Source organism: Sturnus vulgaris, chromosome 15 (genome assembly GCF_052056855.1).
Source record: "Sturnus vulgaris isolate bStuVul1 chromosome 15, bStuVul1.hap1, whole genome shotgun sequence".
Taxonomy (NCBI): Eukaryota; Metazoa; Chordata; class Aves; order Passeriformes; family Sturnidae; genus Sturnus; species Sturnus vulgaris.
The window spans coordinates 15,913,091-15,937,202 of NC_142257.1; the positions used below are offsets into that span (position 1 = coordinate 15,913,091).

Below are 24,112 nucleotides of genomic sequence, written 5' to 3' on the forward strand. Positions count from 1 at the left end.
ATCATGCTTTGGCCCCTTCAGTCTGTACTTTTTGTGGAGTACTTGACTGCACTATTGCCTTTCCCTGTCTTTGGGCAGTGAAATGTTGGAATTGGGTAACAGACCTACACCAGCCATGTGTGGAGGTCTGGGTGTGCAGGAGTGATGGGAGATCTCCATCTGTGGTGGGCTGGTCAAAGTGTAGGGAGGAAGGCAGGGCTCTGAACTGGCTGCTGTGTTTGTTCCAGTGCTTTCTGGCTCCTCGTCAAGTTCCAAGTATGACCCCGAGATCCTCAAAGCAGAGATTGCTACTACGAAATCCAGGGTGAGTAGTACAAATGGACCTTTGCTTGCCATGAGTATTGTTCAGATATTTCCAGACCTCATGGCAAATACTGAAAGGAGATGCCAAAGCAGTTGGAAGAGCTAATGTTGACATTTAGGCCGTCATTATCAGAATTTTCAGACGTTGCAGTCTTAGGAATTTGAAACAGGTTTTTTTTACCCCTTAGACTTTAGCCTGGCTTGGCAGCTGGCAGTGCAGGATGGCTGTGGCTCCTCCAGAGCTGGAGAGCTGCAGGTCCTCCCCAGAGACTGGCAGCTGTTTCGTGCAGGGCTTAGTGCAGGCTGTCAGCAGGGGAGGGTGTGTTCTCATGCAGAGCTCCATTTGGGAGGAAGAAAGGACTAAAGTAAAGTAGGTCAGTGTGGCCTCTGTGGAGGAATATAAAACAGCAAGCTGTAGGGTCAGTGGATTTACAATATGGATTATCATCCTGCTGTGTTACTCGTGCAGTGGGGCCTTTTCTCTTGGGAGCTTGGAGAGTGGCTTCAGTTGCTGCATGATAACTCCTGTTCTGATACTTAGCAGTTTTTTAATGACTGGGAAGGTTTTAAACATTTCTGAGCAAAGTTTACATGTTTCATTGCTGTCTTTTTTTGAATTTTTCTCAACTTTTCCATTACATGGCTGGAATTTCCCTTGAGCCCCTTGTTAAGAGGTGTGATAGCAGCTACTGGATAAAGCCCTAGCCAGTGATAAAGTCCTGATGAGGAAGCAGTCAGGGCTGTTTGCTGCTCTTGAGATGAGCTGATTGCCTGGAAACTTTGTTTAGGGTGCTGCCTACACTGAACAAGTTTTGAATTGAATGGGCAGCACTGTACCTAAATACTCATATGAAATATCATTCTAAAAATGTAACATCTTGCTGCAGGTTAATAAACTCAAGAGAGAAGTAGCTCACATGAAGCAAGAGCTCCAGTACAAAGAGCATGGATTTCAAACACTGAAAAAGTAAGTGTGTTCTCAAGATCTCTTTTTTCCAGAACATCTCTGGCTTGCAATGCCTCCCCCACTATATTTATAAATAGCTGCCTAAATAACATAAGCTGAAACATGCTGCTGATTATATCTTTAGGCTGAAAGCAGTACACAGCCATGGGGGAGCTCTCTCAAATCAGTGCCTATATGGGATTGACCACATTAGAACTGACTGCATGACAAAAAGGTTTTGAAGCAGGATCTGTCAGTTAACTGATATTCCGTTTTACTCAGTATTGCTCAATATGGATGGCACTACAGACCATTGTCTTATAAGAGCCATTGATTTAGGGCACTGAGGAAAAATGAGGTGGAGTGGAAGGGGAGGAAAAGTTTCAGGCACCTGCCTTTGTGTGACTAGACATCTGTCATCTTTTAGATAAATATTTATTATAAGGGTCAGCCCTGGTAGAATTCTTTGAGGAAAGGGAAGGTGAGGTGGCTTGTAATTAGGTTGTGCAAGCAAATACATCTGTGCATGTGAGTGTGCCTAATTTCTGAAATCATGACTGAAAATAAGTTAATTCTTATAGTTGGCTAAGCTGATCCTCTCTAGGTTCTAAGGCAGCTAACAGCAGTCTGCCCTAACAGACTGTTTTGAGGGGGTTGTGTGCACCTTTTTCTTCCCTAAGGAGTCAAAGACATGATCATATTGCTGAAATCAGAATTCTGAAGCTTAATGTACTGGTGAGTGGAGTAACTTAGACAGTGGGGAGTGGGGTCTTTTGTTCCTTCTGTTGCCTTTGTTATACTTTGGAGTGTGTTTTTGTTAAAAATCCATGTCAAGATATATGCATCTAGGATGATTCAATTAACTGGATGTTATTAAGTGTTAGCTTACTGGGAGTTTTTTAATTTTTATACAGAATTGACATGAAAATGTCTGATACTCAAGGTGGCTACAAACTTGATGAGGCACAAGCCATTTTAACTGAAATGAAAGCTCTCAAGAAGGCCATCACGTCAGGGGAGAAGGAAAAACAAGACCTCATTCAGGTATTGAAAAAAGATGACTTCATAGTATTTTGCGTCACCATTGCTAGAAGATTGAATTTCTAAGAAGTAATTTAAGTATTTTGAATTTCAGATACGTAATTGAAATTTTTATTAACATAAACTAGTTTTGTGTTGTGGTTGGAATTCAGCCTCTGCAGTTGTTCAGACGCTGGAAATAAGAAATATAAAATACAGTCCAGCCGTGGCTGACCTCAAGTGTGCAGAGTCTGAATGAGCACAGCAAATATGGTCAGATCTAAATCATGGGTTAGGCCAAAGTTGTGTAGCTGCTGAGGTACTTGGGGCAGGAGTGAGCTCACCTCATGATTTTTTGTGGTTTTAGAGCTTAGCCAGGTTAAAAGACAGCTTTGTGAATGACAGAGGATCCCAGTCAGACCTGTGGGCCAGCAGCATGTCTGTGGAAAGCTCCAGCCCTCTGCTACCCCGCCAGTACCTGGACGTCAGCTCCCAGACAGATGTTTCAGGAAATGTGAGTAATGTGTGAGAAGCCTTGAGCACATGGAGACATTCCTCTGAACTGTGTGTAGAACTACCTCACCATGAGTTTCCAAGCATGGACAAGTTTCTGTGAAATCATAACTTCTCCTGGTTTAAACTGCAGTGTGACTTTGTTTCTGTGTGCAGTGTTAATGTATCTCCAAGGGCAACCTGATGTTTCCCCCTACTGTCTCTATCAGAGCAACCCAGGTAGGAATAAAAAGGAAGGAAGTTTAATTTTGCCTGTAGGTGTAGCTTCTTGTGATACAAATACTCCCTTAGCTCCTTTGTAGCAATGGTAAGTTATGAGACAAGAAACATTCAGCAGGTCTGTATAGGCTAAGCTCCAATGAGGACTCTTCCCCTAAGAGTGTTTGGCTTTCACTGGGTTACAAGTGAGAACAACAGCTTATGTGCAGATATTTTGATGCCACCAAAGTTGTAATGCTCATAAACCTTCAGTCCCACACGTGCAAGGAGATCAGAAGTGTCTGGTTGGTCCCTGCCTTGGTAAGGACTCAGTCAGTGCTGGAGATACATCTTATTTCTCACGGGACAGCACAGAGCCTCTCCTGTGAACCTTTACCTAAAGGTTTGCAGCCAATTTCAATCAGGGCCACATATGTCAGTAAAGATCTGCAGAACTGGGCATGATGGGATGTCCCTTGTCTTTAAGACTTTACACCCAAAGCAAGATGTCATCCAAACCAAAAGGCAGTGCAGCACTTAAGGATGCAAAGAGCATTTAAGGATTGCAAAGGTATTTGTGTGTTCAAAGAAACAGAAGCCTAAAACAGATGTGGTGGATTTTCTCTTCTTTCTAGGCCAGAAGAGGCCTTTGAATCTTGTTGGGGTTTAAGTATGTGAAGAAATCATGAAAAATGTATTTAAATGCAGCACGTTCCTGTTCTGTGATTGGTTTAACTAGGAAATGACTGACAAGATCAAGTGTCACTTGTAACAGTGTCAAGGAAATTCCAAAGAGGAGTGGTTCCTAAGTTGCTGATTTATGTTTTTGTCTCAGTTCATTGCCAGCAGCAGTAACCAGCTGGCCGAGAAGGTGCGATTGCGGCTGCAGTATGAAGAGGCAAAGAGAAGGTAATTCTTTGGCTCATTGCCCTTTCTGATTGGCACACAGCTCATTCTGAGGATATGTTTTACTAGAAGAGGTGCCACCAGACTGAAACCCAGCATTGCTGCTAAGTAAATGTGGTAATTTTTGAGCCAGTGAGACAATAGGCTTTTTGGGCCAGTGTTATCTTTCAAGAAATAAATAACCATCCTAGAAATTACTAAGGCGTGACTAATGCATAAAGAATTCAGTCTGGCCACACCTATGGGGACATAAGTGGTTCTGCTACCTGTTGCCAGTGCTTCCCCATTCCTAATAAGGAGACTGTACTGCAAGGCATCTCCTTACCTTATTCGAAATGAATGAATGCTTGCATGCCTAAGTGTGATAAGGAGAAATGTGTATTGTGTTAACACCTTACATCAAAATATGGTCCATGGCTTCAATTCCAGAGCTTATCTGTAAGAATATAAGTTTTCACCTTTGCCCTCTGATCTCAGATGAATGAAGAATAGATTAAAAAAAAAATCTATCTACTTAACAGGCCAATTTAAGCAAAAGCTTTCCAGGATTTACTTTTTAATAGATAATAGCTAACACGACTGCGTAGTTAAATGACAAACCACCAAGAATTATTGCTTAGACTTTGGCTGGCCCAGTCTTTGTTCAGTGATATAACTATTACTGGGGGTGACTTTCTTCACTTTTAACTGCTCTAGAGGGACTTTGCAACTCCAGAATAACAAAGTTCAGATGCGTGGTACAATCTGTCCTTGGGATATATGCAAAAAGAAGGCTTTTTCTCTAGCCTCTGGTTAGAAATAAGAACCTTAAGGCTGAGGTTACTCACAATGCTCTCATTTTGGTGTATGGCACAGCCAGTAGGTCATGTTTCTCAGTGGCATAAAATTTGATCTGTGTTTGTGGCAGTTGTCAAAGACTGTGTGCCCAACTGCTTTTGACACAAATTTGTACTTTTCTTAGGTGGAGCAATTTTTTCAGAACTGTTTATTTTGCCAGTCCAAGATTTGCCAAACTACCTTGATATTCAAATCATTCCATGACTTTAAAAAGCAGCATTAAAAATACCATTCCTTCAGATGTAGTGGTTAATTTGGCAATGTTAAAATTGCCTTTTACTTTTAAGCTTTGCTGAAGGCTTCAATTTAATTCACACTGACTTTACACATTCAGATTGAAGAGGAATACTCTTCCTTTATCGTGTATCTTTTCCGAGGAGGGGCAAGTGAATAGTGACAAGCCTGCTCTTTTAATATTCTCTTTATAAAGAGAGAGAGCTTTATAAAGGCAGTATGGTAGTTCATTTGAAGTGATGATGAGGGGCATACAACACACCTTGCAGTTAAAGAATACTTGCTGCTCTTACCCCATGTTTGTCTTAGGTTATCTATAGATTTTTTCTCAAAGTTTAAAAAACATTATAATGAGGAAAGATGGATCTAAATGGATATGAATAATTGATGCTAAAATGAAAAGATCTCCAGCTATCAAAGCACTGTGGTTTTGGCACAGTATTTAGTAGGAGCTGCAGAAGCAAATACCTTGACTGGTTTAAGGCTGAAACAATACTATGGATATAGTGACTCACAAGGAACCTTCTGTTCCTGTGAAAATTCTTCCTTGTGATGTTAGAAGTGTTTCCTGTCCCCACAGCAGCATTAAAATGTTCCAAAAAATACAATAGAAGGTTAAGTACTTTGCCCACGCACGAACTGTGAAGGAGTCGTGATGGAAATACATGTGTTTTAGTAGCTCTGCAGTGTCTGGAAAGGTAAAACTTAAGGTTTGAAATCAAGATGTCCCATATTAATTAGTTCAGAGCTACTAGATCTGTAAGGGGCTGGTGCTTTAGAAAGCAGGCTCTGGCAGACACCATTGCTGTGGACCAGGCTGAAAGCTCAGATGTGGGTGAATATCTGACTGAAATTCACCTCAGCAGAGCTGCCAGGACCCAGTTCCCTTCCCCAGCACTACATCCTTTCCTGTCACAGTTCAGGCAGACAACAGACCCCTAGAGCAGATAATACAAAACCCAAAAAAAGACACAAGGCAGCTACAGTGACAAACCTTTGGCTTAATTTTATTCTAAAGTGATAATGGGTATCATGTCAAAAAGGTTGTCATTGCTACATCTCAGCAAGGAGAAAGCTGCTGCAGCATAAATGTAATCAGAGATGCAACTAAATTATGTTGTACAATTCCAGATATGTAGCAGTAACTCAGTTGTGTAGCACTTGCACCCTGCACTGTTCTGATTTCTTCAGCAGTTAAACTTTCAGCTTGGGTTCTGTATGACTGGTGGTAACTCAGGGATTTTAGAAGTATGTTTTTTTTCATCTCCTAAAATGAAATATTTTAATGTCACATTAAACAACAGTAAAACGATGGTGGGTATTTGACTGGTCAGTTTTTAAACCACACCTCCCACTTCATTTGTGGCTTTTTTTTCTCAAGAAAAGCTTATCTGATACAGGACTGTTTATTACTGGTTGTAGTTACACATCTTAATGTATGCTTCTGTGGAGATGCATATGCTCTGGACAATCTCCATAGAGACTGAAAATTTTATGTGCTGTGCTTTTGTTGCATAATAATAGAAACTACTAACTTTTCCTAATTGACAGAAAAGAGCCTTGTTATGACCATGAATAAATCATCTAACCACCTTTTCTAGGTAGAAAGAGAAACAGTTAAATAAAACTTGAGCTTCCTGTTCTGCATTTGTTCAGTCTGGTGGCCATTCAGAAAGGTGTGTGACCTGAGGCCAGCATTGCAAGCCCAGCCTGGCTCAGCACTGATGCAGTTCAGACTCAGGCAGTGAATGCTGAAGGGCTGGAGTGTTCAGCCAAGTTCAGACCTTCTGCAATGGGTTTCTTTTGTGATGGTGCTGTTTTATTGGAAAAATAGAATAATAAACCTCCTTTTAACTGAGAAGGGGGAAAACAATGATCGTGTAGCAAAGGTAAAACTGGAGGTTAGTTTAACAAAGCTTTTAGACTCGGAAATGCATAGAGAACAAATTCCAGTGGAAAAGCCATATCCATGCAAATGTATGCCAGAAGTGATCAGATTTATGCCAGCCAATCCTCTTAGACTCATATCCCTTCAAAATGCACAGAGGAATTCTTGGATTATGAATTAATGCCACTTAATTCTTCGTTGGAGCACAGTATTGCACTTTATCAGGCACTCAAAAACAAAACAGCTCCTGAGATGACCTAAAAATAGTTGAGTTGAATATCTATCAATTATGGAACTTTATTAGAGTAAGCAGCCTGCTGTGGGAAATGGGTTTACAGAAAGTGATGCTTCTCTTGAGAAAGGCGATCTCATATCTGTCTCCTGTGATGGTGGAGGCAGGTCAGTGTGTGTGAGCCTAATCCTTCACAGGCTCTCTTGGGCTCAAGTTCCTCTTGGCCTCTGGAGCTTGGAAGACAAAGCTTTATTCTTCAAGGTTATTCAGGAGCCTTGTAGCTGCTGCTGCCTAAATCTGCACCTTATTGCTTACTCCACACACTTTGATTTTGCTGGTTGGCGCTGAATTTACTCTGTGCCTGCCTGTGTGCTGGTTTGCTGGAGGAAGCACACACCATCCTCTGCACTTCAGCAGCATAAACCAAATTCTAGAGCAATGAATCCAGATCAGTACCTGCAACTATTTGCTGTGCCCGATTTAAGTCCAGTAAGTCTGTCACCAGATCACAAAGCTCTTTTCAAAGAGAGAAGCATATTGGACATTAATTTTACATGTTGCTTCCATTTCTTATGTCTTTGCTAAACCTAACTGAGAAATAAACCTGAGTTCATCACATGAAGGAGCACATTTACCTTGCCTCTGACGTTCAGTCAGGTTAATGTTTTTTTGCAAATATCTTGCAAAATACTTTTCTCCTTGTTTGCCTTTTAAGTTTTTTAAATTTTTTTCATCCCAGTCGATTCTGTCCTTCCCATTCCCGTACTTCCCACTTGATTTTTTGGATTATGTGAGTTCAGAAACACAGGTAATTCTAATTCAGGTATCTATGCTATAATTGCTCATCAAACTACCATGATCAGCCTGTCAGGTCTTGAAGAGTTGTAGGTTAGTGGGTGCAAAGGAGGTAGCTTCCTTTGGGAAGACTGACATTATTGCCCTTGGTTCTGTATCCTGGCCTGCTGCTGTTTTCTGCATCTCTCTGTACGTTGCATTGCAAGGCTGACCATTTGTGGACATAACTGAGCCAGTCAGATATTTGGGAAATTGGGGACAGGCAGCTGTTTGGAGTGAGCAGCCTTCTTACCTGCCACAAGCTGTGCTCTCCTGCTCTGTCAGTCAAAGCTCTTGCTAAATTCTACATCTGTATTGCTGTTGCATTTAGTCATTATCTTCCTCCCTGAGCTGATGCGGTGTGGTGCTGAAGGACTGGTGATACAGGCTTTCAATTGAAATCTGGAATGATGCTTCTAATGAAAATAGGCTTTGATTCTGATGCAAATAAGCAGCTCTGGATTTTGATAGGATCACAATGCCTCTCCAACTCCTCACATCCTCAAGTGCACGTTGCACCAGAAGTAGTGTAGCTCTTTAATGTGTCCAGAGAGTGCTTACTGTTGAATCAACAGTAGCAGCATGGAGATAGATTAACTTCCTCATTGTAAAGACCAAAAAAAAAGAGTTTCTAAGCTTTTGGCTAACCACTAATCTTTATCTGTATCGTATATGGGGAGTTTACAGTTATTTCCATAAAAGTGATTAAAGAGTAGGTAATTATCACATCATACCCTCCACACAAACTACTCTGAGGTCACAACTGTAATGCATATGAAACACCTACAGTATATCTGATTGCCTTTTCTGACATCCAGAATTATTATATTATTTTTGTGTTATTCTCTGACTGGAAGACACTTCATATTAGCTAGGAACTTCATTTTCCATTGTGAACAAGCCTGAGTTAAAATCCCATTCTGCATGTCCACATCCTAGCAGTGCTGTCACCTGGCACCAGTGTGGTAAGGGGGACACGAGGGTGGTTGTGCTGGAGATGGGAGCTTTCCTCAGGGCTCTGGAAGATGTGGTTGGTCATGGTGCATCTCTGCATGTCTGGAGCAGATCAGGCATTCCTCAGGGAATAACTGCTTTTTGTTTTTTTTCTCCTGCAGAATAGCAAACCTGAAAATCCAACTGGCTAAGCTTGACAGCGAGGCCTGGCCTGGTGTGCTGGACTCTGAGCGAGATCGGCTGATACTGATTAATGAGAAGGAGGAGCTCTTAAAAGAAATGCGATTTATTAGCCCCAGAAAATGGACTCGAGGAGAGGTGGAGAGACTGGAGACAGAGAGGAGGCGCCTGGAGGAAGACCTTCAGGCTGCTAGAGACACTCAGAGCAAAGCTCTCACTGAGAGGTAGGTTAGTGGGCACAGGGCAGTGTCTTTTTGGAGGAGAGGTAACTGGGAGCACTCACCAGCATCCCCTGGCTGGCTGCCCACAGCAGTGCCCTCACATTCCCAAGACACTCGACTCAGAAAGCTTCTGAACTCATCTCCCAGACATCCCCATCTGCAAGTCTTACTGTGCTACTGGGGAAAGGTTGCTGTTCCTACAATATATCCTTTATTGCAATGTAAAGAATGCTCAACATAGCCCAGTGTAGTGTAACATTTCTGTATGCAGCCAGCATCTCACAGCAGCTTCTACACTTGCTGTGCAGTCTGGGCCTTGGTAAATGTCAGCAGATGGAATTTTAAATTTCTTAAATTTGCTGTTTGTTCTGAGCATCCTTGTATGTGATTCCTGTAGGATCTGGTATTTGACAGGGCTGTGGGGCTTGCAGGGAATATCCTGTGAATCTAAACTAGCTGAAAAAAATGCCAACTTTCTTCCCTAATTTTACCTGTGTTGCAGGGGGAGATCTCACGGGAATGTACAGTGAGGATGAATACTGCATTAGGCATTGCCTATAGGTGTTTTACAGTCTGGATTTATTAATGAGGGTAGCTCAGCAGTGTTTCTGGTAGCTGCAGTCTCTTGGACATATGTGGAATAGGCACACTGAATTCACTCTCTCTTTGGCTCCATATTTTCATTTCTTCTGCATGGTCAGTGTCCAGATGACGTCAGTTTTCTACACAGGCTTTTTGTGGTTTTATCATGCTGGAAAAAACGTAAATGTCTTGGCTGTGAGACTTTTACCTGCCTGAAGTATCTGTGGTTTGACAAATGGTTCTGGTCTTGCCATAACGTGAACACCTTCATTTGGCGTTTTTGGGAATATGGTCACATTCTAGAGTGCCAAAGACAGAACACATGTATGGGGAAGGATTTTGTGTCCAGAGGCCTGTTCAGTTAGGGTGTGAAACAAATCCACGTGCACATGTGTTTGTCTCAAACCAATTCAGGTGGGAAATAAAGCTGAGATGCTGCTACAGCAAATAATGTAAATCTGTAATGAGGTGGTTAATAACTAAATCAAGTAACTCTTAATCATCCACAGATTTTAGTGGAAGGAAATATGACATTTACACTTCTATGAGCACAGTAACTATAGGAATGTAGTAGTGCATAGTGAGTAAAATCTGCCCAGCTCTTTTGAGGCCTGATCCTAGAAATTAACTTCTATAGTACAAGCTGTAATTATTTTCTCTTGTTGGAAATGTTTTCAGGACTGAGTTCTGCATTTTAAAAGTTTCTAAAGTTGGTAAACACCTACACATCTTGACCAAATTCTGTCCTGTGTATTCCTATCAACCTTTGTAGGATTTCACGGCAAAAAAAAGTAGATTTTTTTTCCTTTAATCCTTATTTAAAATAGCAAATGATGCTTTAGCTCATCCCTTTATTCGATCTTCTCTTAGATTGAAGTTGAACAGCAAAAGAAATCAGCTTGTCCGAGAGCTGGAAGAAACCACACGGCTGGTGGCCATGTTGCACACCCAGCTGAAGAGGTAGGTGACCCTTTCCAGAAGCTGTGGTTGCTTTTGCTGCACATTGTGCCACTGTCTTTCTCTGCTAACAATTCCAGCTAAAGGGCCTTTCAGACTCAGTAGTGACCTAAGGCCCCTGTGTAGTCATTGGAAGGAGAAGCCTTAGGATCATAGGTCCGTTTAGATGGGTGCTTTTCAATGGGCTGAACAACCTCCTGGTGGTGCTTCTATTTCAGTAATACTTAGGTGACTAGGGATAGCTGAGATTCATTCACTAAAGTTTGAATTACTGAAGTATTACATTAATAAACTATGTTAAAGACAGCTTAACAGACAGCAAGTGGAGTGAATCTTACTAATGCAACTACACATTAGTGTATTAATGATCATATTTCTCTAATATCAAGTGTGCTGTTGCTTGCAATGTGGACAATATATAAAGATATCCCTAAATCTGTTGTGGTTCATATGGTGTAAAGAATGGCTTCTAGTTCAGGTTGTAGTTTTGGAAGAACACAGGATTGCTATTTCCAGACTAATGCATGACTGCAGGCACTAAGGCCAAATCATTTTCCTAAAACTATATTTTTATCATTCTCATAGCAAGAAAGTTTGGTGGGGTTTTTGTTTGGTTGAGGGTTTTTTCCTACCAGTGTGTACTGAATTTACTCTGTTTGTAGCTTCTGCTCCACTTGGATTCTGTTTCATTTTGTGAAGATGACACCGAAAAGACTGGAAAGAAATCATAGTGCAAGACTGACATGTAAATAAGCCAGCATGGAGAATAGCTATCTGTGAGGCTTTTATGCAGTGGAAATGCATTATATTTTTATTTCACCTAGCTGATTAGGGATCTTTTGAGGTGATCAAGAAGCATGTGAAACTAATTTCTTCCTAACCGTGTGCCCAGTGTTCTTGGCATGCTCCTTCATAAGAATAAGTGTTTGTTATTAACCCCATAATACAGAATGTCTGGCATTCAAAGGCGTGTACAAAAGGAAGTTGAGCCCAGTTTTTTGATAGAGAAAAGATTAATTTTAAACCCCTCTCTTTTCATAGTAAAGTACACTGAAAAACTGTAAATTCATTAGGCTTCAACAGATGTGTATATACTGCCAATATGCAAAAACATCTATCAGAAGCTTTTTTGAACAAATGTGATGCAGCACACATCTGTCAGAAGACATTTTCTGCCAAAATTATACTAAATACAGCATACTTGCCTTTTTCTCATAAGGTCATGGATATAATTATACAAATGTACCTTCCAGCTTTTACCCTATAAATAATAAATAAGGGATTATTAGGCTTATTAATATCATACTGTTTTTCAGTGGGGCAACTTAAGCCACTTACACATATTCAGAAAAAAATTCAATAGCTAATCCCTATCTGAAGTGAGGGTCAGTAATGACCATGGTCTTCAATATGCAGAGCAGGAGTGTTGGTTTAAATGGAATTTCTAGAGATGGTACATGTTGAAGTCACTACTGGAATACTTGCTGGGTCTCCTGAGCAGAAAACTGTGCTGTGGTGTCTGGACTTTCTCATCTGAACAGACTCCTATTCAGCACCTGCTTAAAATTAGTTTTGTTGTCAGTTATGTTCTGAAGCTAGAACTCGAGGGATAAATAAGGCGTGTGAATTGATTTCACAGCCCAGCCCAGCCCCAACTTTTTCCCTTGCTCTCTTGGCCCTGGATTCCATGTAGCAATGTTTCACATGGATAAATCCTGCCAGCTTTCTGAGAACTGCTGGCTGCTGTGATCTCTGAGGGCCAGTTCCAGGCAGCTGTGGTATTGCCTTTTGGCTGCAGGTCCAAGATTGAGGCAAATGGAAGGAAATTTCCATATGGTCAGACAGTTCATTGCAATAACTTCATTGTCTTGCATGGGCCTTGCTGGTTTTTGCAGTCTGCTTTGAAGATTAACAGGAGACATGGATACTTTCCAGAGAGATGCGAGGGGGGGGGACGGCACTAATTTTAATTGGTTTGAAACTGTTCATTAGAGTTGTTTTGGCTAAACAAGGGCTCTTAGGAGTCTGATATGGTGAGTAGAAAAATGTGTATGATTGATACTTTTTGCTGAGCAGTGACCCACTGTTTCTGCTGTGTAGACTGTGGTTCTGGATTGCTCTGGGGACTAATGCGTGTGGCCTGAGCTAACAAAGCAGCACCCTGTGGGCTTAGAGATGTGGTGACATTGCAGTGTGTTCATGAGAAAACGGTGTCATGGTTTTCTGACTTGTTTCCTTCAGTCTCTCCACCAGCATGCTTTCCCTCTCCTCGAGCAGCAGCCCTGGTTCTCTTGCATCTAGCAGAGGATCTCTTGCCACCTCCAGCCAGGATTCATCCACCTCAGCCAGTTTCACTGATCTCTACTACGAGCACCTGGAGCAGTTGGAGCAGTTGGACTCGGAATATCAAAACAAGATTGACTTGCTATTAGAAGGAGCCACTGGGTTTAGGCCATCAGGCTGTATCACCACTATTCATGAGAATGAAGTAGCAAAAACTCAAAAAGCAGATACCACAAGTCGCATGCAGGCTCTGAGGTCCTTGTCTGGTACCCCCAAATCCATGACATCACTGTCCCCAAGGTCATCTCTCTCTTCTCCATCCCCACCTTGCTCTCCACTGGTGATAGACCCACTCCTAACTGGTGATGCCTTTTCAAGCCATATGGATTTTGATGATGCAGAGATAAGTGCAAATCTGTCAGAACTCACCCTAAACACTGGGAGTGGCAACTGTAGACTGGAAGAGCCTCAAGCAGGAGATAAACATCTAGGTCAAGGTATGGAAAGAAAAGATCTGCATGCACTGCATGCATTTATATTTAATGTAGTTCATAAAGCATTGAGAAGCAAGTGTTTCAGAAGCTGTCTGTCATTTTGTTATCTTTACGTTGAAAAATATTTTCAGCTCTGTGTTGTGTCTTGTTTGGGAGGGAGGGTTGGTCTTTTAATTTGAACACAAAAATACTGATCTAATGAGTCTTGCAGGATACTGATTTAGGTGTGTTTTTATTGTACACAGATGTGTGTGTACACAAATCACAGTGATTTCATGTGCAAATGTAAATGGTTGTGGTGGGACTCCTGGTTTGATTTGGTACTAAACGAACCAGAAGGTCATCTATTGTTTTGGGTCTGAGAGACTCAAAGTGCCATATTGATGCAAAGTTTTTGACCAAGCTTTTGAGGAGGGCTGGAAAAGTCATTTAGCTTAATAGTTAACAAATTATAGTAATAATCCTTCCCCACCACCTCGGTATGCAAAAGATCCCAGTATGCTCTGGTTCCCAGGAAATGAGTGGCAATGAATTTATTCATTTCAGCTGAGCAGACATGTCAAGGCTGTGCTCGAATTCTGCTGTTTTGGTCTCTTAGCAACAAAAACATGTTTAGATTGTAAGCATAAGACCTTTAGAGATAGTGGATGTTCTCATGTATGCATATGGCTTGTTGGTGGGTGGAAGGGTTCATCCTTTTTTGGAATGGATGGGCTGAAGTGGATGGAAAGCAGTTGGCACAGCCAGAGCACAGTGCTAGGGCTTGTCTGAAGCCCGTGTGACTGTAGCTGGGTTAAATCCAATGAGTAAAAAGACTGGATTTGTAGCTGCAGTGAGGAAGAGCTTTAAAGGCAAGATAAACTTGCAAGCTATAGTCTTATGAACCAGCAGTACAGTTTGTATCTGTTTTTTGTGGGATTATTGAACAGCCTGTGTGAATAAAGGGAGCTAGTACCATGCTGTCACCATCTTCTGCATTAAGAAGGCTGACACTATTTAAAACACAGTAAAAAACACAAGTGCAAATCTTTTCCTTTGAGCTACCATTTTCCTACAAGCAAGAAGTACTATGCATTTGAGTAGGAAACACTAATTATTCTTATTAGAACTGGGTGCTGATTAGTTTTAACCTTTTTAGCTCTTCAAGATTTGCCAAGGCTGTTAAAGTGAAAGCTCAGGTGTTAAGCAGATTAAGTGATTACTGCTGTTAGCCAGTCAGCAGACAAAATAATCACCATAAGTAGTTTATTTCAGGGCAATAACGAGATGAGATTCTACTCTTCAGGCATTTTGGGGGTGGGGGGTTCAGTGTAACACTTGCAATGCAGGGGCTGCCTCTGGGGTGGTCAGTCCTGGGCAAAGCACGCTCACGTGTCCTGGAAGCAGAGCTGAACAATATATCTCAGTATATCTGAATATATCTTGCTGCTGCCTTCTGATAGAGCAGAACCTCCTCTAGCTTTGAAACTGAAGTAAGGTTGCCTTTCTCACCTGAAGAACACCTGAGCAATTTAGGGGAAACTAATAGCAAAACCTGGAATCTGGCATAGTCCAGCATTCTCTGATTAAATGGTCTGTATGTGAGGACAGTGCATGACATGGCTCTTCATGGCTTTTCATTTGCCCCATGGAAGGGCAAATGACAGGAAGGGAAGAGCAAACTTCAATTTCTTGATGAGAGTGAAAAAAAAGGTGAAACAACACAGGTGGTGTTATCCACCTGCTTGGAAAAATGGAGGAGAGTTGAGTCAGTTCTGAACTCTTCCATAAACTTTCTTATTAGTGTACTATATCTTAAGAGACTTAAGGCTAAAAACTGAAAGTCCAAATTTTGCGTTAATTAGCTGCATGAATGGGCTGACTTTCCAAGTCTTTTGCATAACCAGTAAGGAAAGGGGTGGCTGGTATTGTTGTCAGGGAACCATTCATCTTTATTCAGCTTTACGCTGTAGCACCCTGCTGTACAGAACTCACTTCACTGTTGTGCACTTTTTGTATTCACCCCCTTTGGCCCTGAGATGCTCGGGGGAGGTGGTCTAGAAAATGAGGTTTTTTGGATTGGAATGGCTCCATGGCATTGGGAACTGAGGGAGAAAGAGAGGTTTGGTGTGTGGAGGCCACCCTGCAGTGCCTTTCCCAGTGAGCCAGTCCCATGTAAAGAGATTCCCAGAGCAGCATTTAGTGTGTAAAACTCAAAGAATCAGATTTAGGAAGCCAGCCAGCAGGGAAGAAGTTATTTTCCTATTAAAACCGTGGACTAGGAGGTATGAAGGAGCATTGAGGGAAGAAGTTTTGACCCTGCTCTATGTAGCTCTAGCACAGCCTATGATCCACAGCACTGCAGGCGCCTGGCCCTGGCACATGGCAGGAGGGAGGGTGGATTAAACTGGGAATGCCAGTGTTAAATGGATCCATTTGTTTCAGTTAGTGATTCATACATTGTGTTACAGGTGCTAACTTCTATTCATGTGGGTTTGCCTATGGGGAAAAGGTCTGGACATTCTGTTTCTATCCAGTGGTTCTATGGGAGTACCAAGATGAGAAATGCCATTTGGTGCTAGAGTCAAAAAATCCGTGGATAAATGGGCCCGAAATGGCACAGGTGTCTCAAAGGATCTGGGTTACCTGTAGCACCCTCTACTGTTGGCTTACAAGTCCTTATGGTGTTCCCTAACCCTTGCACACTTTCCCACCAGTTTATTCAAATCTGGATTTAATTCTTTAAGTGGCTTTGTGAGACTGTGAAGAAAACAAGACCAAAAAAAAATCTGAAAAAACACCCTCAAACCTCAGAAAACCAACCAAAACCCAAACTTGCTTTCTAATAAAGAAAATGTGCGTTGGAAACCACATATTGGTTTGAGGGCATGTGCTTGTCTAAGTCTATGGGAAGGAAGGAGCTCTTCTGAAGAACAAATGCCCATTGGAGAGGAGTGTACTGCTCTGCTGCTGTGGGGTTCCAGCTGCTCCCAGAGTGACACATGGCACCTCCTCACTCTTGGAGCAGGTCTGCCACATCCCTGAGGATGAGAGCCAAGAGCTGGGTATGGCCCAGCACTCATTAGCTGCATTGGCAGATGGAGTTCTCCAGACTCCTGGCTGCAGCTCCTCTCCACGGAAATGTTCAAGTGGAAAGATGCAGAATTTGCAGGTTTCCAGGGAGAATCTTTCCCTGTTTTGAAGCACAAGAAATGTATGTGAGATAACACCTCTGTGCAAAACTCACTTCACCTTCTTTGGTTTCTCTTCCCTATTTCCTTTTCCCTGTATTTCTGCATATGACTGCTCTTTTAAATCCTGTAACTCTCTTTCTCTCCATTTTCAGCTAGTTAACTTGGTCTTTCTGGACCTGCCTTTTGTACTGTGTACGCAGTCAGTTTGGATTTAGGTGGTGGTTTTTTTTCTGTTCCCCTCTTGAAGCTAAACTTGGTATAAGCTCTCCAGTTGGGATATGCAGCTCCACATGATCTGTACTTGGCCAGAGCCTGGTCAGCAGTGCTTGTCCAGCCACTGCTGTCTGGGTGGCTGAGAGTAGAATGATCACTGCCTGCCTAAGGGTGCCTTGCAGTAGGAGCTGGTTTATTGCTTCGTATTTATAAGTTCACTAGAATTTAGAAGTCCTGCTGCTTCTGAACATTGCTTATCATGTCAGGGGTACCTCCCTGCCTTTCCAGGGCTTTGGAAGCCTCTCCTGCAAGGACCCATGCCCAGGGAGGTGCCAGGGTAGGCAGCTGTAACACACTGGGCCCAACCCTTGTGTAACCTCAGCCCTCACACTGCTGCAGGGCCCAGGGAATACATGGGCACTCCGTGTGCAATGCAATCCTCTCTCAACTCCACCACACAGTTTATTCCTCCTGTTTTACTGGGATTTTTTGTTCTTCAGGGCAATTTGGCACATTCCCTCACTTCACGGCCACCTTTGAGCTCTGCCTGCCCTACCTATGTCCCCTTTGTCTTCAGAAATGTGCTGTTGCTTAACAATACCTGGTTGGGGAAAAAATGCACTTCAAGGGGAGGATAAGAAGAAAAGCTGCTGCTTATCCAGACAGTTTGTTAACACCTGCTTTTGGTTTTGCTCTGTGCTTTTCTGATAGGTATAAACACAGCTGGAGGGACGGCGCTGAAGGTGGCGGGTGTGTCAGCTGCAGTGTCTGATGAATCCGTAGCTGGAGACAGCGGGGTGTACGAAGCCTCTGTCCAAAGGTAAACATCACATCTCTATCCAGGATGGAGCCAATGACTCAGCTTTGCACAAGTCATCTGGAATACTGCTGGTTATGACCTTTTTTTGTAATTCAGTGGCTAAAGTTCTCAATCTCAGGTTTCTTAATACTTCTGAAAAAAACTAGGAGTTGAATTTGATTATCAAAATGACCCATGCTTCCCATAAAAAAGCAGAAAGGAAAGGAAAGGAAAGGAAGCTCACAGAGAGCTGTTTGAGCAGCTGGCCTGTTTGTGAAGGTGCTGGTAAACTGTGGCTGCTGCCTTTGTGAGGGGGAAGTGAAGCCATCTGGCAGGTGGAAAGCTCCCCTCCTCTCAGTCAGTGACAGCCCTCAGTCAGTGTCTGGGGACTTCGGGATGTTTAAGGAAGAGAGCAGGAGCACCTTGAATTGGTTAATGGGTGTGCACGAGCAGTGATGCAGTTCCCAAGTGCTTGGAGCAAGAGCAGGGTGTGATGCCTGCAAGACTTCTCCCACTAAGGGCACAGCAGGGAGTCACTGCTCTTGACGGTTTTCTGGATTGTCTGTGAGAGCTTTGTTAAAAAGTTCACTGGAATCTACTGATCTTACTGGTACCTGCTTTGGCTGCATCTGTTGTGTTTTCCTACTGTTTTTCATTAGCATTGAGGTGAATTACAGGGTCATTAGCTGTGAAACACAACTGTAGAGGTGAAATATCACTCATCTCAGATTCCCCCCATTTATTAATTATCTTCATTAATTCTCTAGATAAATTAGTAATTTTTATGTTTACAGCACAATTCACTTTGACAAGGGAGTGCAATGCTTCTGTAAATTAGAGGTCCTGGGCTCAAGCAGTCAGACAGTTGGGTGTCCCAGGGCCCTTGTGTTCCTTCAGTGGCGTAGGGAGCTCTGTGGAGAGAGGAGTGGGATAGAACAGAAGGTGTCCCATGCACACTCACATGTCTGATGTTATTGGTGTTCGGCTTATCAGCTTGCCAACTCCTGTGGTGCCTACAGTGTCATTTTGGTGCCTGTCCAAGTGGTGAGGGTGGGGTGAGCCACCCTCTGCAGCTGAAATGTAACAAAACTCAAGGGAGTCCTAAGCAGTAATATGGAAAACACTTAGAAGAGAAGAATGCTAATCCTGTTTTCATGTGCTACAGCATAGCCTCTTGAGTCAATTAGACAATCAATGTAGTTTTGGGGGACTTTCAGTACATAAAACTTGGAAGGTGGAATACATTGGGAGGGAAATGATGCAGAATAGCTGTTTCCAGCAAGGCCAATCAGTGTACTCTGTCACTTTTAATGTGCTTAAGAAAGTTTGATTTCTTAAAGAAACAAAGGAACTACTTAAATCTAATAAAAGTTGAGAATTTTTGCTGTCATGATGCCGGACAGGATTGCAGTTGTTAAGTCATATTTCTCTTGCTGGGCAGTCAAGGGAAAACAAAAGCCAGTCAAGAGAACCCTTTAAAAATCCCCCACTGCCTTATTTTTGTAGTCTTTTGTGTGGCTTTTTTTTTTCTTTTGGCAGTGAAGAGGGAAGACATATGACTTTCTGCTGATAAGCACTGTAACACATACCTCTAAGGCTGATTGCACTTACTTCTTAAATGGGCTTTCTTTTAGCTGCTAATTTTACAAAATCCATATACTAAACCACTGAATGGAAAGAAAAAGATCTTGTATCACCTAAATGCAAACATTTCAGTAAGAGGCAAATCAGATCCTTAATTGCTGTTGATTCCTTTCAGACCGTGTGTGTCAGAAGTGATGGTGTTTGACAGTGACGATATCGAAGCAGCTGGAACAGCCAAAGTGCAAATTGCAATGAGGTATGTGCAACATATTTTACTGGATTTGCCTTCCAGTGGAAAGAATGGTAAATGAGATTTGAAATATAGAGCTTTCTGTGCTGTTTTTTTCTCCTGTCCTATTAGTATTAACTAACTAATGGCCTTTTTTAGTGTAATTAAGAATTATACTTGATTGCAGGAGATTCTTGTCCCAGTTGCCCTATTTCATGTCAGTGGAAATCCACTGGTGATACTGTTGTAGGGGGATGCAAACCAGCAACAGGAGCACTGGCAGTGCTGGGCTGGAGAAAGCCTTTGGCTGGATTGCAGAATCCTTAAGGGTGCAGCTTGGGTAGAGAAAACTGCTGAGAATAAGTGGCAGTCACAATCCCTGATCTCATGTGGGTCCCACAGTAGTGGGTAAGATGTAAGAAGGCAGGCACAGAGGCATCCTCCTTAAATGTTTTTTGGAAGTTACATGGGATTTGAGAAAAGGAAGTAGTACAAAACTCGATTATCATGGCCATCCAGAGCAAAAGGTTACTCATGACATCCTCACTGTTGTACTTCAAGTATTTTTACTTGTAACTTTTCTATATTGCAGCCATTAAGGCCTCTCAAAAAATTGTAGCTACAATGCAGCAATTTAACTAGACCCCAGGAAAAGTAGTGTGTGTTAGGTCAAATCTCCATTGTATCTGATTCCTTAAGTTTTGGATGTTCTGGACTGTTCTATACTCTGGATGTTCTGGTAGCAAAACTTGATGTAATAGGAAACTGGTTTTGTCTTAAACTATGGGCGACTCATGGTCCCCTTATAGTGTTGCCTTGTCTGTAAATTTTTTGTATTGTTTGTGTGGAATACTCAGCCGCAGAGTCCAAGGCAGGCTTCTCTAATAATAATGCTTCTCTGTGTCTTTCTGATTCAGATATGATGAGAAAAATAAACAATTTGCAATATTGGTCATCCAGCTGAGTAATGTTCCAGCACTGCTGTTACAACAAGATCAAAAAGTGTAAGTGGGTGAAATAAACACATTTGATATATTTGTGTTGGATCCCAATGAGAATGAAAGTGATACTGGCTTATGATTTTTCACACTCATAAAAATTTACCCTTCCTGAAATGTTTCTATACTTCGTATGGTGACACTTATGAACTAATAAACCTGTAAACTGAAATAAGGTGCAGTTCCTTCCTCAAAAGCCTGCATTTGCTAGGGAACGACTTGCCTGGAATTAGCACTAGCTAGTGAGGCTCTTAATTGTAGCAGTGCCTTGAGCACCTGCATTGAGTGAAGAGGGGGAGTTTGTCCTGCTGCAGAACTTGGATACCTGCACAGGGCTGGGAAAATGTGCAGCTACTGCTAGACTCATTCCAAGCACAAGGTTTTTAAATTCAGCTGCGTGCTGAATAAGCTGACAAAAACTGGATTCATTTTTGCTGTTCCTACCTATATAAGGGTGTGAGCAGTGTGACAGGTTGCACAGATGTAAACAACCATGTAAAACAGGATCCCATGATGTCTGGTTATGAGGTTCAGAAGGATGAATTCTGTGGCAACTCGTGCCACTTCACGTCTCTGGTGCTGTGACAAGATGTTCCTTTTTTCTCAGTTGACTGCAGCTCCAAAGAATAGGAAAGGACAGCAGTGTCCACAGTAGTTAGGATGGCTTTCAGTGAGGGATTTGTGGGGGGAGCTGCACACCTGTAGGGCAGTGCTGAGTGCAGTGCTGTTCCCACAGGAACATCCGTGTGGCTGTGCTGCCCTGCTCGGAGAGCACGAGCTGCTTGTTCCGCACCAGGCCGGTGGAAGCTTCAGACAATCTCGTGTACAATGAAGTGTTTTGGGTTTCCATCTCCTACCCGGCTTTACGCCAGAAGACTTTAAGAGTCGATGTTTGCACTGTAGATAAGTCTCACCTTGAAGAATGTTTGGTGAGTATCCAGATCTGTTTTAATAACTTTGTATTTGTTTCCTCTTTTTAATTAGACACGATGTTACACTCCTGAGGCATGGCAATTTCTGTAAAAGCCTTCCTGATAATCTTTAGCTATGTGGTCTCTCCCCCACAGCGTTCTTTGCAATGACAATTTCCATCAGGAAAAACAATTATGAGATAAATGTTTTATTACAGAACTACCTTATCAGACCACTAGATATTTCTCCTCCATGATTTGATGTCAAACTCTTAACTAGATTTCTTCCTTTTGGAAACATTTGTGGTATTGCAATTGAGAACCAATTATTTTGGTTTTGGATGCATCATGTTGTGTACTAAATGTAATGTATTAAAAAATGACAAGGCAGATGAAGAGAAGTGGGATATACAAAGGTAAAAACATCTGGGTTTGAGCAGTGATTTTTGTCGGCCTTGCAAATTTCTTGCAAGGGAGTCATCCTCTCCTGTTCCTTTCTCTTCCTCTTTGAAGCTCCGGCTGTAATTTCTCCTTGCTGCAGTAGCACTGTTCATACTTCTGGATTCTTGTACAGTGGAGCTTTAGTGAAACACTTGCTACTTGGATTGGAAGCCCTTGACAATGCTAAAAATAATTAAACATAAAGCATTACTAGTGGTGTTGAAATGGGATAAACAGACAATATTTCTTTTTCTTGAATTTGTCAAAATCAAGCAGTCCTGGATTTTCACTCTGATTTCTTTTGACTGGTGTGGTAGTTGTTCATTTTAGTATTGCACTAAAACTGTGTTTTTGCTCTCAATAGGGTGGAGCACAAATTAGCCTTGCTGAAATATGTAGATCTGGAGAGAAATCAACCCGTTGGTATAACCTCCTTAGTTATAAATATCAGCAGAAGCAAAACAGGAAAAGTAAACAAGGAAACAGCCACTCTGAAGTACCCTGCGCTGAAAAAACAGTAAGAACAACTGCTTAAATTGAACAAATCTCTTCTAAACAGGACTGGCGAGAGGGTTTGTGTGGCTGTTACTATAGAGAAGTGAAGGCTGCTGTGCTTAAGTGCAGGAAAATAATTAACTTGTTGATTCCAGATATGCCCTAGTCCTGGGCTAAACACTTACTGAAATCTACTGCTCAGGAGGCTGAGGGATGTGGTACATGGCGTGGTGTAAGTGATGTGTGAGCTCCAGTCTTCCTGCCCACCAGGCATTTCACAGTGCTGCAGTGAACTTGCTGGGCAAGTCAAGATAGAGTTTGCACGTGCAGGGCACAGGAGGTGCTCAGCCTGGAGCTGCACACCTGCACATGCTGGGGGAGCTGGGCCAGCTGTGCTCACAGGGCTGCACTGAGCTCTGTGTGTGCAGTGGGGCTGGGGGCTGCTCTCACCACAGAGCCTGGGCACTCTGCAGTCTCTGGGAGTCATTTCTTCACAAGAAGCCTCTTTCTCTCCTCAGGATTCTGTCTCAGCACTCTTAGAGCAGACAGCTGTTGAACTGGAAGCTGTGGAGAAGAAACTGGAGGAAAGCAGAAGCACTTTAACTAGTGGAGAGAGCTGGTAGGTGGCATCCCACTCTCTTCCTCTTGTGGAGTAATCAGAGCATTTGGGTGCAGAGGAGAAAGCAGATGATACTGAGCTATGGGAGGCTTTTTCTTTCTCTATTTTGGTGAAAAATCCTATTTCTTCTGTTCTGGAGGTTGTGCTTAGAAAATGAGAACAAAGCTGATAAATGTTGAAAATTTTCAGTAGCACTATGCTAATTTTGTTATTTGTACAGTCTTCTATGGATGCCCTGAAAACTCCACTCTGTGGTGCAAGGCTTTGCTTGAATTTTAATGTGGCTGTTCTGTATATGGTTCAGATTCAGATTTCATTAAAGAAGTCTAATATTTGAAATGGAAAGCAAGCCTGACCAATGGGATTGATGGAGAAGCCTGCTGTGAATTCAAGGGAGCTGAAAAGGGTGTTAAAACAATGCTTCAATTTTGTCCAGTAACACTTTTAAACTAAGATTAATGGCATCCTGAGAGCTCACCTCAAGATGCACTTGCCTTAAACTCAGACCACATGGCTGAACCCTCATTTTGCTTCTTTTGAAGCCAGATCAGGGTGAAGTTTTTGGCTGTAATGTGGTCTTCTGGTGCAGCTTCTCTCCTTTCTAAGCCTGTGTTTGTGTAATCTCAGTGGCTGCAGGGCCTGTCAGATACACCTGGCTGCCTTGGGGACGTGTTTCTGTCCAGCAGGAGGTACCTCCTGCTCCAGAGTACTCTGCACAGAGTATTATCCACAACGGGCCAGTTCAATAACAAAGCTGTTCCTTTCAGGCAAGATGAAGAGGTTCCTGACCTGGAAGAACAGGATGAGATCAGTGAAAATGAAGCAGAGGAGGAGGAAGAATTCTGTGCTGGAAAATCGCTGTGGGAAACAGAAGAAAGTCTGAATTCCCAGCTGCACACAGAGATAGCAGTGAAGGTACAGTCAAGGGCCTTTAGAACAGAAAGATGATTTAAGCTTCCCATTGCTCAGCTGACTGGGCTGTGGCTGAGCTGAGCAAGGCTACAGCAGTTATTTGAAAGTTCACCATTGATGATTAAATGTTTATCTACCTGAAATCCTTGTAAATAA

The 24,112-nt window shown here is 42.4% G+C and overlaps 1 protein-coding gene across 3 annotated transcripts in view; it reads left to right on the top strand.

The window, feature by feature from the left end:
- Positions 1-24,112, top strand: part of WWC1 (WW and C2 domain containing 1) — a 66,713-nt gene that overhangs the window by 37,220 nt on the left and 5,381 nt on the right. For all 3 annotated transcript variants that reach the window (XM_014877347.2, XM_088173831.1, XM_088173832.1), the window contains exons 4-18: positions 228-304; positions 1,191-1,270; positions 2,164-2,293; positions 2,637-2,783; positions 3,816-3,889; positions 9,027-9,269; positions 10,719-10,808; positions 13,047-13,585; positions 17,680-17,788; positions 19,527-19,607; positions 20,498-20,584; positions 21,315-21,507; positions 22,295-22,447; positions 22,944-23,044; positions 23,812-23,959. In XM_014877347.2, coding sequence (XP_014732833.2) covers positions 228-304; positions 1,191-1,270; positions 2,164-2,293; positions 2,637-2,783; positions 3,816-3,889; positions 9,027-9,269; positions 10,719-10,808; positions 13,047-13,585; positions 17,680-17,788; positions 19,527-19,607; positions 20,498-20,584; positions 21,315-21,507; positions 22,295-22,447; positions 22,944-23,044; positions 23,812-23,959 — 2,252 coding nt within the window. The remainder of the gene's footprint in view (positions 1-227; positions 305-1,190; positions 1,271-2,163; positions 2,294-2,636; positions 2,784-3,815; positions 3,890-9,026; positions 9,270-10,718; positions 10,809-13,046; positions 13,586-17,679; positions 17,789-19,526; positions 19,608-20,497; positions 20,585-21,314; positions 21,508-22,294; positions 22,448-22,943; positions 23,045-23,811; positions 23,960-24,112) is intronic.